The sequence below is a fragment of the Peromyscus maniculatus genome, chromosome 17 (genome assembly GCF_049852395.1).
Source record: "Peromyscus maniculatus bairdii isolate BWxNUB_F1_BW_parent chromosome 17, HU_Pman_BW_mat_3.1, whole genome shotgun sequence".
Lineage (NCBI taxonomy): Eukaryota > Metazoa > Chordata > Mammalia > Rodentia > Cricetidae > Peromyscus > Peromyscus maniculatus.
The window spans coordinates 13,375,660-13,391,203 of NC_134868.1; the positions used below are offsets into that span (position 1 = coordinate 13,375,660).

General features: G+C 37.5%; 1 protein-coding gene across 7 annotated transcripts in view; it reads right to left on the reverse strand.

The window, feature by feature from the left end:
- The window catches only part of Nek1 (NIMA related kinase 1), a 142,851-nt gene that overhangs the window by 54,884 nt on the left and 72,423 nt on the right, over nt 1-15,544 (reverse strand). For 4 of the 7 annotated variants that reach the window (XM_076553291.1, XM_076553290.1, XM_076553293.1 and 1 more), the window contains 3 exons: nt 8,098-8,181; nt 7,253-7,330; nt 6,496-6,591 (listed from right to left, as the gene is read on the reverse strand). In XM_076553291.1, the coding sequence (XP_076409406.1) occupies nt 6,496-6,591; nt 7,253-7,330; nt 8,098-8,181 (258 nt within the window). Of the gene's footprint in view, nt 1-6,495; nt 6,592-7,252; nt 7,331-8,097; nt 8,182-8,623; nt 8,708-15,544 lie in introns of all 7 variants that reach the window. The other 3 variants (XM_042262983.2, XM_015998616.3, XM_042262984.2) reach the window with 1 other exon arrangement.

Consider the following 15,544-nt stretch of genomic DNA (forward strand, 5'->3'; position numbering starts at 1 on the left):
AGACCTTTCAGACCAGGATATAGCTCAATGGTAGAATAGCTGTCTAATATGAGAAAGGACTTGATACTCGGAACCCTAAAAATTAAGTTTTTCTTGTCCACATAATTCCTATATACATAAATGTAACTACTATATAATTAAGATACTAGTGCAACTCTCTGAAAATGTAGGCACATGGTCTCAGGTGCCCTAGGGAGGGCTGATGTCAGAGCTCAATTAGGGTGTCTAGCATTTGTCTAACACAAAGCCCTAGGTTCCATCCCGAGTACTGCATAAACCTGGCTTGGTGGTACATGACTCAAATTCTAGCACTCAGTAGATAGAGGAAAGAAGATAAAACATTCAAGGTCATCCTTAGCTACATAGTAAGATAGCTGGGGCTATGAAAGCCTGTCTCCAAAACAAAATAAAACCCAAACTGTCATGTGATCCTTAGCTTTGTTCTAAGATCAAGATGGCAAAAACCTTGAGTGTGAAAATTCCTTATCTTGGTCTCAGTATTTTCAAGGAAACTATAACATGTAATTAGTAGAAGTATTTCTATATTAAACTCAACCTTGAGAGAAGCCTAAAGTAACAGACAAGCATCTAAGTTCAGACTGCCCAGTTATACAGGGTCTGACTCCAGAGAATCAGATTCAATACAAGCTGTGCTTATGTGATGATGGAAGAAGAGCTCAAGGGAAGTTATTCCTAAATTAAAATAGTCACACTCTTAAAATGATGTGACATAATATAATAATGTACCTTGACTATCAAAGGAGAAAACATTTCATTGATCCCTCAATTCAGAAAGCTATCAAATGGGAAATAAAACAAAAACAAAAACAAAAAACTGAACTCCAAAACAAATTTTATCAGTCTGCTCCAGGGATAAGTCCTGACAGGCTAGGACTTATCCTATGTAGTCAGCCCTAAGTACAAACATATGAGGAACACTAAATGAATTCAGTAGCTTGTATGTGAGTGTCTATATGTGTGTGCAATAATAATAAAGAAAACGGGATCATGCATTTGATAGGGTGTGTTTATTAGTAGGAACTGGAAGACAGAGGCTATAGAGTGAAAGTGGTGCAAATATAGTACTCATATATGAAATTCTCAAAATGAGATAGGTTTAAAAAAAAAAACAAAAACTGCTGGTGGCCATGTCAGAGGAGCAGCAGATGGCAACTGACCTCAGGGGATTGGCCCACCAGGAAACAAAACCCTGATGGATAAATCTCGGATAGGCAAGGCCCTGAGGCCACAGACTCTAGGATGTCTTTTGCTTCTGCTGTGCCTTCACATGTTGCTGCTGTCATTGTTCTCTGGTATCTGGCATGGTGTGAATGGGTGTGGGGAGATCCCCACTGCCTGTAATGTAGTGTGATTATCTCATGAAAACATACTGTTCTACTGGGCATTTTTACTTGTGGATTATTATGAAGATGATTTCTTCTTAAGCTGTACTGTCTAACTGATAATAATAATGTTAGTTTAAATAGAGTTTTGATAATTAAAAATAAAACAAAGAAGTGTCATATAGCTAGAACACATGAGTTTCTATTGAGGAGTCATATAGACTATGGCTTAGGTTAATGATTAAGAAAAAAAAACTGGGCCGGGCGGTGGTGGCGCACGCCTTTAATCCCAGCACTCGGGAGGCAGAGCCAGGCGGATATCTGTGAGTTCGAGGACAGCCTGGGCTACCAAGTGAGCTCCAGGAAAGGCACAAAGCTACACAGAGAAACCCTGTCTCGAAAAGCAAAAAAAAAAAAAAAAAGAAAAAAAAACTGAGTCCAAGTAGCTCAGCTAGCTTAAACTGTTTTAACCTTAATGTGGGGAGATGTGTTCACAGGTTTCAGAGTGAATCATAGCTGAAACAAAGCTTTGAAAATAAAGTTAGACTAAGATGATTTTGATAAATAGCTTTAAAGTGGAAAACAATCTAAAGTTTCAGAAAGGCACATTGCTGAGTGAAGAACTCTTTAAGGTCAGAGAACAAGAAATAAACAGCCCAATTATCATTAGCTGATGTGTCTTTCTTGTTAGGATTGGTTGATGACCAAAGGTGATGATTAATTCCTTGTACCCATTTCTACCCTCAATCTCCTGATGTAAAAAACTATTGATGAGTGGGTATGCACCCTAAAGATTTAAAGTAGAGCTGACTGTTTTTCATGTATAAAAATTTAAGTTTGTGATTCTTTTAAGGTTCCTTATAAGATTACCTTTCAAGATAGATAAATAATAAAATGATTGGTCCTTCCTTTGTAACTGCAAAACACAACCTGCCAGTAAAAGAACTGGCTAAGAAGAACATCTTGCTTGCTTACTCTGTTAATCTATGACAAGTTGCTTGGGTATGAATATACATGGGTTCTTGGGGATAATCTGTTTTTCACCTGTAATATATAAAATGCTTAATTGTGTTAAGGGATATAGAAAACATGCTGTTTTTTACTTGCATTCATTGTAATCATTCACTTGAAAAACAGAATGTAACCACACTGGAATTTCTATATTGCCTAAAAGAGTTTGCTTGGGTCTATAAGCTGTAAGGGAGAAAAATAGGAGAAGGAAAACATCAAGAATGAGAAATAAAGAAGAATAAAGGTAGAAGGAAAGGAAAACATCAAGAATGAGAGAATTAAAAGGAAAACATTAAGAGAGAAGGAAAACATCAAGAATAAAGATAGGGTTAGAAAAAAAACATCAAGAGAGACAGAGGGACATTTCTGGGTAGAGATAAGACAAGAGAAAAAGAACTGAGAAGAATGAAAATAGGAGGAAACCATTAAGCGAGTATGTATGCAAGTGTCTTTTCCCTTAGCACCCGCAAATAGAAAGGTTTAATACACTGACTCAGTGGACGCCCTTTGAGCCCTGTGCTGCTGGAGGCTAGGCCCCGCCCCCCAGGCAGCAATAAAAAACCACAAAGTTTTATAGAAGACAAAACCCATGAAGTCTTAAAAACCAAAAAAGTCAATTTTTAAAATGAAATTGATCACATGGCTAAGTCTAGAATATTTACTTCCTTCTAAGCATAGGTTTACAAAACTCATTCAGTTTTAAATATAAAATTTTCAATAGGGCTAAAACATTGACTTGGAGTTTCATAAGTCAGGTGTGTGTGTGTGTGTGTGTGTGTGTGTGTGTGTGTGTGTGTGTGTGTGTGTGTGTGAGATTGTTGCCCAGGCTGGCTTCTGACTCATGGCACACAGACCAGCATGGCCTTCAACTTGTGTCTCAGCCTCCTGAATGCTGGGAATACAAGTATTCAGTGCCATATTCTGGATAAGAAACTTGTTTTCCTTATGGTACTAGGAATGGAATCCAGAGCTTGGGCATGCTTGACTGCCAAGCCAGACCCCTGACTCTTAGAAGACAGGCTTTAAAATAACCCTTAGAAGCACACATCCCTGCCATGTTCTCATAAGTTTCACAAATTTAAGACATTTTCACATTACCTACATCTCCATGGGTTTTCAGTTATTACTATAAAATTTTCTATTGCATATTTCAATTTTACCATGTGCTGAAAACTAAATCAGCAGTGCCGCCAAATGACAAAGTAAAAATGTAATAAAAAATGGGGCCAGCTTTACAAACATAAATACTATGGATTTATCAAGTCTTAAGTCACAGAACAGTAACCATCATTTCACTTCTACATGTGGATTAGTAAGGATGAGTAAGTATGTTAGGACCATGTCAAAGGGGCCCAACTTCATATTTTGAATATAGAATAATTTTACATGTAGTTCTGTAGCACTTAAGGATATATCCCAGCTAAACTTCTGTTTGAAGAACAAAATCAGACTAATTAGCTGGCAGATCTGAGATCAAAAGTCAGACATCCTATTCCAGACACATTTTCTCTTCCTATACCAGGGTATATTCAATAAACAAAGGTTTCTTGAACAATTCTCTATACACAGATTTGAAATAAGCTGAGTCACAAAACTCCCAACAAATTCACCCACTTGTTTCTTATCATCGTCATAACAAAGCTAATCCTATGCTGGGTTTTCCGAGTTACATGAACCTGAGCTGATGGAGGCATACTATTCTGAGTGAGTAGAGCCTACACGTCTAGGGAAAATACCAACATTTGATAACTGGCATGTCCTACATGCCAATCACAGAATGAACTGAGGCACAGACATTCACCCTACCTTGGGGGAAAACACAGGTAACAAAACAAGCAAGTAGAGGCCTACTGCCATAGAGGGCCTGTGTGTCCATACTGATGAGAGCAAGTAAGTAGCTGACCCAGTATATAAGACTGTGGGGGGAAACAAAAAGTGAAATCCATGTCTACTATTATCAAGTAATTGGATGTTCCATAAGACTTTTGTCTGAATTCAGCATTTGAAAAATATAAAACTGAATTGGACTACATATAAATTCATCATATTTGATGGAATCATTATTATTCTACCTACTTTCAGGGTCTATGAAGAATGTTAGAATGGATTATTTAAAGTTAATTAAAAATAAAGAACAGCGGCCTTGACACTGTACCTGAATATTATGGTAAAAAAGCTCATCATGACAAAGACTTAAAAATACACGTACTTAAAAAACACACAGAGTTCTACACTGACTTATCCTGGTACAATCTTTGTCATTGTGAAAAGCAGCATGTACTAGTAAAGCTTTTGATTCTTGTGCTGAAGACATAATCCTAGGAGATATAATGTAGACTGTTTCCCACTGCTGGGTATGTATGGCACCAGAAGTAGGCTCACAACCATTTTTGAGGGCAAGGTAAATTTGGAAGAGATTTGGGTAATAAAAGAAATGAGTGGCTCTGATTATTAAAAGAATGATTTCTACTTTTGACAAATTCTGTTGTTCTTGGGGCAAAAGTGTTAACCTGCCAGTTACTGCTTCATACTACTACTGTACTGATACTATATCTGGGAGAAAAAACAAAAACCACTGCATCAAGAACATGAGTCAAATACAAAATCTAAATAAAGGTAGCTAACAACACTCTGGCCAGTGGACCAGGAAATAATTCCTGGGTGTCTGAAAAGATGCGACTGTACCATTATTCAAGTCTTGTTTGGGCTGAGGCTAAAATCTAGTCCAGAAAAGGGACAGTAAGACGAAGGCGAGTTCTCCACTGTGCAGTTTTGATGTTAAAGAGAAAAACATAAGTAGCAAAGACTGAAGAACTTAAAAAAGTTATATTCTAAATTACATTGGATATAACTAAGAGAGAACTTACTGAGAAATTCTTAGTCTTATTTCTGAGCTCCAGAGTTCTGACTCTTCCATTCACGATCTTTGAAAACACTTGGCTAAGTGAGACATAGAACTATTACTTTTTTCTACTACAGCACACAGTGCTATATTGGATCATTTCTGCTAAGGATAAGAACAAGGCATCCCTATTATTATTCATCACTGTCCGAGAGATTCTAGCTAATTCGACAATTAGCACAATAATAACAAAAGGCCCACCTTAGAGAAAGCAAAGAAAAACTGTGTAAGAACCCAGGGTCAATGCAGGTTCTGACTGGAGCTGTAAATGTGACTGCAATGTAAGTATTTTCTCTGCTGTGTAAAGCAGTCAAAATTGAAGAAAAACAGTCCCTACACAGTAGTTACAAATGCCTGCATACTGTACTTAATAAACTCTAGGAGCTGTTACAGCATATCATAACAAGACTGCATTGTAAAATCCCAGAAAATTAAATACAAATTATAAACCAGGAAACTTACTATGACCTAAAACAAAGGCAAAAATCTACAATTTCTCCAAATACGAGCAATATTCTGTTAGAGATAGAAAACAATAAAATTAGAAATGATCTACAAGTAACTTTTGTAATAAAAATTTTAAGTACAAAAATTAGGATATAAAATAATGAATAGACAAAAAAATTAACATGTTCCTGGATAAAACACATCGTTTCTTAAATTCAACTCATACATTTAATAATATTATACCTATAAAAAAATTCCAACAGGATTAAAACAACAAAAACCAACCTAACAAAGAAAAAACAAGGATATGAACAAAGGAAAAGAACCAGAACTGTGAACAGGAGAGTACAGTCCCAATGCAGGCCGAGTCCTACGAGGAAATAAAGTACATTCTAAACCTACAATCATCCACACGGGAGGACTGGCCTCTTTTAGGCAGAAGAGCAGAGCGCACTCCACACAGAGGCAAGAGAGTCATTTAAAAGATCTTGAGGTAGCAGTATAAATCAGTGGCAGATTAACCTTCAATTTGGAAGGCAAAGGTGCTGGTTGGGGATAGGGCTAGAAGGGAGAGGGAAAGACAAGGAGAGAGGGAGGGAGAGGGAGAAAGGAGAGCGAATAAAAATCAGAAAAAAGCGCTGCTACAGCTTGGTCACGGAGTACTTGCCTATCACATACAAGGCCCTAGGTTCGATCCTCATTGCTACAAGATTTACAAACTGCAAGGTGACTGACACCTCATTAAAAGCCCAAGGACATGAATTCAAGAAGGGTTAAGTACGAGAGTCTTACATGCTCTTCCCACACTCTCTTTTCCCTCTCATAGGCTTCCTTTCTTTTCCGCTCCAGCTGTTCTTTTAGTACAGCAGCTCGTGCATTCGTTTGGGCCTGAAAATGAAAACCATTAACACAATTAGTTATCAGGAAGACAGCCTATGGGAATCATCTCCAACCTGGCTCTAAAACGACACTGACTTCGAAGCCAACAAAGAACTATGTGTAAGGTTCTCGAATAAAAATGTACACTCACTCTGTACCCTACTCTAACCTTGGAAGACAGAGCATCAGTGGATAGCTCCCAAGTGAAAGTAAGTCTAACACACTGGAACGGAAATTAAAATGTAAACATTTAAGACAATTGTTACACATAATTCCATTCATCGTCAGAGAAACTTGCAGATTTCATTTGAGACAGTGTCTTGTGATTTTATATATATATCCAGCCTGGCCTCGAATTCATAGCAATCTTCCTGCCTCAGCCCACCAAATGTTGCGATTACAGGAGTAAGCCCACTCTGGTTGTTTCTTTTACAGAATTACATGTGTCACAGTTTTATGTATTCACATCATAATTTCACATAATTACTCTTCATAAATGTTGTATAAAGAAGAAAAATGCTATTTTCCAGAAATGGTGAGGTGACAGATAAAGGGGAAATCAAACGCTGAAGCAAGGTAAGAAAATGATCCATCATATAAAAAAGATGAAGAACAAACTTCTCTCTCTCAGCTTTCATTTTCCTAATAAGTTATATAATTTAGTCTATACCTTAAGTGACTCCATCTTTTTGAGCTTCAAGTCAGCTTCTTCCGTTGGTTCTTGTCCTTTGGTACCATTAGCTTCTTTCTAGAATAATTGTGAACACACCACTTAGCAAACCGCAGCCAAGCTCAGTGCCAGCTCCGCCTGCATTGACACATGTGAAATGAAACCACTGGACACTGTCTGTTCTCCCCAGAGCTGCAGCTGAGCCCTCCAGATCAAGACAGTAAAGAGCGCTGTCAAGTGGTCTTTAGTCCTTTAGGGACATCAGTATATTCTCTATTATAATCCCTATGGAACAATGAGCTTACCAATTTGCTGTGGGAAATCTTTCTGTATGCTGTGAATATGTGTTGCTCTGATTGGTGGATAAATAAAACCATTTGGCCTATGGCAAGGCAGAATGGAGCCAGGCGGGAAAACCCACGGGAGATAGTGAAAGGAGAAAGGAGAGGCAGGGGAGATGCCATCCTGCCATCCAGGGAGCAGCATGTAATGGCACACAGGTAAAGCCACAGAACACATGGTGACATATAGATTAATAGAAACGGGCTGAGTTTAGTTATAAGAGCTAGCTAGCAAGAAAATTGAGCCATAGGCCACAGCCATGCAATTCATAATTGATATAAGCCTCTATGTGTTTACTTGGGTCTGAGCAGCTGCAGGACTGGACGGGACACAGGAAAACTTCCAGGTACACCAATTGGAAATCATGTATTTAAAACTTACTTCATTGCTACAGTAGTTTCCTGGTCTTTGACCTTCATTTTCTTTTAACAGTTTTACCTTTTAGCATTATGGACAATAGTTTACTCTATTAATTACTTTTTGAAAAATTGATTTTTACCTACATTCTCACCACGAAGTCTGGCTTTAATCTGCTGGCGCTCATTGAAATTCTGTAGTCTTATTTGCCTCAGTCTTGCCAGATAAACCTAAAATAGAAACAACAACAACAAAAAACAAACATTCACTTCAAAAGAAAACTGTGAACATTTTTACTGCTAAAAAACCTTAACTTATAGAAAAGTGTTAATCTGAATACAAGAAACAAAAGTTCTGAAATTTGGTTAATGAAAATGAAATATTAGCTTTCAGGTATTTAATTTAAAGCAATTTTCTGCAAAGAAAGAAATATGTTATAATTACAAATTTTTAAATTATATCAAAAGAAAAGAAATTGAAACTCAGAAGACTGAGTAACAGTTATGGGGCAAAATTATGACACAGCATGTCAGTCAAAATATATTATTAACAGGCTCCTATAGACTCACAAAATCTTAAAAAAATTGTTAAGCATTTAAACCATGCAAGAAAAGAAGGCGATGAACTAAAAATGGCTGCGTGGCGGAGGTACTGAGCATGCGGAAAGCATACCTCTTCCTCATTGTTCCTTGGCTTCCCTCCTCTTGAAGAGCTGGGCCTGCCTCCATACAGAGATGCCAGGTTTTGCAGGATTCCCTGTTTGTCATTTAATGTACTAAGTTTAAAGAATGAGTGGGGCTACACTGCCCTTCCACCTAGGCACATCCACATGCCACTTTTTTCATTTGGATAATACTGGCCACATCTAGATACTACACTAAGCAGCTCTGGAACTTCCTACAGCTGTGATGGCATGTAAATTCCGTGAGAACAGAAGTCATTAAACTCCAGTATAATTATTTAAAACAGAGACTGCATATGTCTTTAGGGTCACTAAAGAGGTTTTTAAGGATGTTTTCCTCATTAAAATCCAAAGTACTATATTATTTTTTGCCTTTAAAAAGACCCAATTCATTTTTAGACATCTATGTGCATAGTACACAATACATACAAACTTGTATATTCACTGCTGATTTCAAAATATGTGTTGTACATTAGTTATCAGACTTAAACCATACTCTGCTCTCAGGTATGCCCTGTTAGAATACTACAAATAATTAGCCCCAGGCAGAGACTGACTCATTTCCAAATACAGCTTATTGATAACATGGAATTATCTTACTAGAAATTATTCACATGCTTCAGCAAAACTACCAGATTATCTAATTATCTACTTTCTCTTCCTTCAACCTACAATCATGTTTAAAGTTTCTTCAAACTTAAAAAGCTCTTAATCCACTCTCCCTATCTATTATCTTGTATCAGTGTATGGTGAATGTACTTTTATACTCATTATCTCCATTTTCCTGACTGTCAATCATATTTTTAACCTTCTACAAATCTGATTTCTAATTCTAGTATAGCTTAAATTTTTCTAAGTCACCCAGTAGTGTTATAAATGATTAAAATGGGGCCTTTGAACATTTTTTTCACAAATTACTTTTGATTGAACTTACTTCATTTACAGATATATGTGTATTCTCTCATAAATATAGGAGGTTCACTATGGAAAATTTAAAAAATAAAGAAATCATTAAACATTTATAAAGCTAATATTTTAGAACTTTAAATTTTAAAGGAATTACCCCCCAAATATCCTTTTATTCATATGTAGGATGCACACGAGCATGTTTTTATAGAAATGAACATTTCTACAATTCTAATTTTTTTCGCTTACAACTGTATTTTCAGTCCCTCCTCATATTCACTAACACATAAGAATAGAGAGATGGGGGTGGGTGATGTAGCTCTATGGTAGAGCGCTTGTCTGGCACTACAAGGAGGCCCAGGATAACATGAGTATGTGTGTGCACATGCACGTGTGCATGCACACACGCACGAATAAACAAGGGATCCATGTGAGACCAGAGGGAGTATAAATTAGGAAATGGCTCTGGAGATTCAGAAGTCAAAAGAAGAAATGCCTAAGGTAAGGCTGACACCGAACGGCTCAATAATAGCTAGAAAAGGGAACTGGTAACATTTGCCTTTGGTAGACAGTAGAAGGCAAAGATAACTTTTAGCTAGTTGACTCTAGTGACTGATCATAATGAACAACTGGGCTAAGAATAAAGCCATGTTGTAAAAAGAATGGGAAAGTCACATTCAGAAAGTGTTTGAGGTAGTTTGTTCCACATAAGCTCCATGTCCTCAAATGTCAATCTCATAGATTCCACATCTTGTAGTTGGAGAGAAAAAGACAATGTGACAGGGCATTTGCTCTTCTTGCTTTTGGAGGCAGGGTCTTACTATATTGCCAAGGCTGACTTTCAGAGTTCCCAGGGTTAAAGGATTCTTCTGCCTCAGTTTCCACAGTAGTAAGGTATGAGGTTGGTACTCCCTCTAACCTATTACGTGCCATAGTATATATGTGAGCTTATTTTTTAAAAGGTACACGGAAGTTATCCACAGTTAAAGGAGAGTGGGATAGTTATAAATGCAGCCCAAAACAAAATCATGAGACTGAGATTTTTCTGCAATTTGTTTTGTAAAATGTATTGCATAGCTTTCAAGTGTTAACTTTGTAGATAACAATGTGGCCCAGACAAGTTAGAAGCTTAGACATGCCCTTCTGCAGTATTTTCTAACACATATGACCAATGCTTAATTCAAAATCTCATCCACATCACATCCCTAAAACCTTGGTTCTGAATACACAAGTACACTGTGCACTGTGAATGCTGTTACTCCCTCAAGACCAGTGCTTCCTGAAACCTGGGCTCCAAATTCAGGGCTATGAAATTCGATGTTTTTATTGGATACAACACTTTTCTGCTCCTATAGAAACAATGTTTAATTATAGAAAACAAAGAAAAGAGAGGCCCTGCCTCATCAAAGTAGCAGGTGAGAACCAACTACTTCAAGCTGTCCTCTGATCATGATCTGTACATGCCTACACTCATACACAAAAATAAAAAGCCAGTGTAAATATATTTACATTTTCAAATTATTTGAGCTTATCATGGGTATTAGTACTAATGGAAAAATATTTATTAGGTACAACTCTAAATCCCTGATGTTAATATTATTTCCTGAAGAATCAAGGTTAACCTTAAATAGTACCAATACTGTACAGTAGTATATATAAGTGAAACTGTTAAATGGAGACCTCGCAGCTGTCATGTTGAACTGAGAATTGAAAACTGTCGCACCAATAAAACAAAAATGAATGACACTATAAACATGCATTAGTAACTACTGTGAAATCAGTCTCCCGAGAGCCCTCCATCCCTAACATTCCATCTCTTTACAACCATCACATCCGGTCTCTACAGGTCATCTCTCAGAAGTTCAGTGCTCTACACATATGATGGCACAATGCAAACCTATTTCAAATCCACTGGCAGGGCTGAAGATACGAGTCTGATGGCAGCGTGCTTGCCTTGCATGTGCAAAATCCTAGATTGGATCTCGAGCCCTCCACTAGCCAAAAAACCAAAATTCACCCCCCAAAAACAAATCAAAATACAACAAACCAAACTAAAGATCTTGCCAAAGATTAAAGATTTTTTTAATGAAATAATAGCAATAATGTTGGAAAACCATCCAAATCTCATGTAAAACCATCTACAAATGAGTTACATAATGTATTATAATGCTCATACTTCAAAAATTCATGTATTATAATGCTGATATTTCAGAATTGCATGGATATCAAAACAATAAAGTGACCTGAACCTAAAAACTCATCCCTACCCAAAGAAAACCTAATACACTGAAAAGTAAGATCTAAAAGTAAAATATTCAAAGCATCCAGAGAAATATTAACTACAGAAGAAAATTTTCAACAGGTGAAGATATCTCATTTAAAACTACATAGAATAAAAAGGAGTTGATGACACAATTTTTCAAATAAGTGAACTGTCACACAGAATCCTGGATTCATAAATGACACCACTCAGCAAATGAAGACCAACCGAAGGAATCTTGTTATAAAAGTGAGAAGAAGCAGCAGCTTTCTGGTTAGAGGAGCTCATCTGCAGGGACTGCTGGTTCCACAGTGGTCCAGGACAGAGATTCCGGCTCCCTGGGAAGCCTCCCTCAGGACCAGCCTCCCTGTCTACACAACAAGGGGCATTTCATTAAAATGCTACCAAGTAACAAAGCATTGCTAAAGGAATTGCTTCTTTTTTGCTCTGTTTTTTTTTTTTTTTTTTTTTTTTTTTGTGGCTGACAGACTTTTAGTCTGGTCAACTTTGCTAAACGACTTTTTAAAATTTACAAGCTCTTTATAATAATAATAATATATAATAATAATAAGGAATTTTTTTTAGGGTTGAGGCTGTAGTTAAGTGGTACAGCCCTTGGCTTACTTGTATGTAATATCAAGTTTGAGTCTTAGCACTGCAAAACAAATAAACAAAAGTACATGTGATCTTAGCCAGAAGGCCAAGAAGCAATTAAAGAAAAGAAAAAATGTAATATAAGTAAATAAATAAGAAGGAATTATTTGGACAGAAGGGACATAAGCTTGGAAAATTGGATGGAAGGGAACAATAATTATGGTAAATGTTCCCTTTCTCTTAGTTCTTAACTTAGATAATAGAAAGGAATAATCAAGGGCTGGAAGTATAGCTCAGTGATAGTGTTTGTTCAGCATGTGCAAATTTTTGGGTTCAATATCCAGTAACACACAGACACACCAACTAATATACTAATGTCCCTGGTTGCAAGGAGAAGGTAAAGGAGCCACCATGGTGGCAGCGTTTTCCATTCTCACTCGTTCTAGCTTCATTTCTGTTACTCTAATAAAATACCCCAATGAAAAGGAACTTAACAGACAGAGCTTATTCCAGCTTATAATTCCAGGTTACAGTCCATCACTGCACAGAACTCACAGTGACAGAAGCTTGAAGTAGCAAGTCAAGTCACAGCCACAGTCAAGAGCAGAGAGAGAAGTACATTCATGCTCATTTTCTTGCTGCTTAGTTAATTCCTAGACTCACAGAGGTCAAGACTTCCTCCTGCCTACGGAACAATGTTGTCCACAGTGGGCTGGGTCTTCCCATATCAATTAACATAAAATAATCTCCCAGAGACATGCCCACAGGCCAACCCAATGCAGACATACCTCATTCAGACTCTTCCCAGGTGACTCTAAGTTGTGTTAAGTTGACAACTAAAGTTAACCATCATACTACTGAATTAACACATAAAACATAATTTATAAATAGATTGTGAAAAATGAAAGTATGCACTCTTAGTCACTGAGGCAATCACTACTGAAAAGTTACACAAAGATATAATCAAAATGATATGAATGATTAAAATGGAATATTAAAAAAGTACCCAGATAAGATAAAGGCAGCAAGAACCAAAAGAACAAAAATCAAGAAAGTAAACATAAAATGATAAAACATAACTAATCCAAACATATAAAAATTATATTGTCGCCGGGGGTGGTGGCACACACCTTTAATCCCAGCACTCGGGAGGCACAGGCAGGAGGATTTCTGTGAATTTGAGGCCAGCCTGGTCTACAGAGTGAGATCCAGGACAGGCGCCAAAACTACACAGAGACACCCTGTCTCAAAAAACAAAAGAAACTGCCGGGCGGTGGTGGCGCACGCCTTTAATCCCAGCACTCGGGAGGCAGAGCCAGGCGGATCTCTGTGAGTTCGAGGCCAGCCTGGGCTACCAAGTGAGCTCCAGGAAAGGCGCAAAGCTACACAGAGAAACCCTGTCTCGAAAATCCAAAAAAAAAAAAAAAAAAAAAAAAAAAAAAAAAAAAAAAACAAAAGAAACAAACAAAAATACTGTCATGTTATTATCCAATTATGTAAATAGACCATTAAAAGATAGAGGTCATTTGATAAGTTTTTTAAAAAAACAAATGAATCAAGTATATATTCACTACAAAAATGACTCACCCTCAATCATTCAGGTACCTTAAAAATAAGGACAGAACTAGAAATACTACAGAAACACTTAAAAATGAAACTGCAATGTTTATATTGCCATCAACTAAAGTGATCTTCAAAAAGAAAACAAAGTCAAACACTGAGAATGTGGTTCATAAACTTACGTGTGCAGTACAGTCCCTTCCTCTGAGTATGATGTGCTTCTAACCACTAGACTATGAAAAGACTAATGGAGAGCCGGTAACTGTCACATTATGTATCATTCTGTCTTGGAAGAATACTTTCTACATAGACTGTAGTTGCTTGAGAACGTAAAAGACATGTTGGAAAGGCACTTGGGTTGATCTCCAAGACTATGAATGGCCTCTGCAAAGGAAGAGGAACTTCTAGTTAAAAGGTAGTGTGATGATATGAATGAAAATGGCCCCACAGGCTCACAGGGAGTGGCACTATTGGGAAGTGCGGTCTTGCTGGAGTGGATGTGGCTGTGAGGAGGAAGTGTGTCACTGGGGCAGGGCTTCTGGGTTGCAGACGCCCCAGCAGTCCCAGTGTTGCTCTTTCTTCCTGCTGCCTGCTGCGTGCTGATCCTGATGCAGAACTCTAAGCTACCTCTCTAGCCCCATGTCTGCCTGTGTGCCACCATGCTTCCCACCATGACAATAATGGACTCAACCTCTGAAATGTAAGCCAGCCCCAATGAAATGTTTTCCATTCCAATAGTTGCTGTGGTCATGGTGTCTCTTCACAGCAATAAAACCCCAACTAAGATGGCAGCAAGCAGTGGGGACCTTCATTCCATGAGCACAGAGAAATTAATTTTCTCACCAACTTGAATGAGCCTGGGAGTAAACCCCTTTCCCTACTGAGTCTTCAGATAAGAATGTAGTCCCAGTGACCTTCTTTATTGCCTTGTGAGAGTAGAAAGAAGGACATTAGCTAAACTGTGTTGAGACCTAACTCACAGAAACCACGAGTCAATAAATGTGTATCGTTCAAAGTGACTAAATCATGGTAACTTATTTCATGAAAAAGAAAAGGAAAACAAAATTAAGGCCTGCTGAACACACGACTGATGAATTCTGAGGAGGGGTAGACGTCTTCAGCTGTGCACCACTGATGAGCTTACCACACTCCAGTGACAGCAACAAACAGTAAACAAACCCATGGCTACACAGACAACCCTGATTAAGCTCACACACAAATACATCCTTAAACAAACACAAAAAAAGAAAATTAACAAAAATAATTTGGGGCATGATGAAGTTTTTCTGTAACTTGTCTACATGCATTTATATATGTGTTAAAATTCATAAAACTGAAGATAAAGTCATTCTTATTGTACGGTAATTTTAAAAGTAAATGTCAAAAAATGAAGTACTGGAGCTGGGGAGATGGTTAAGGGTGTTTGCTCTTGCTGAAGACTAGAGTTTGGTTCTCAGACTCTTATGTCAGGTGCCTCAAAATCACCTATAACTATTCCTAGAGGATCCTCCAAGGGCGCTGACATGTGTAATGACATACACACACAGGCACACAAAAGTAAATTATAAGAAAAGAAAAGAAAAACAAACAC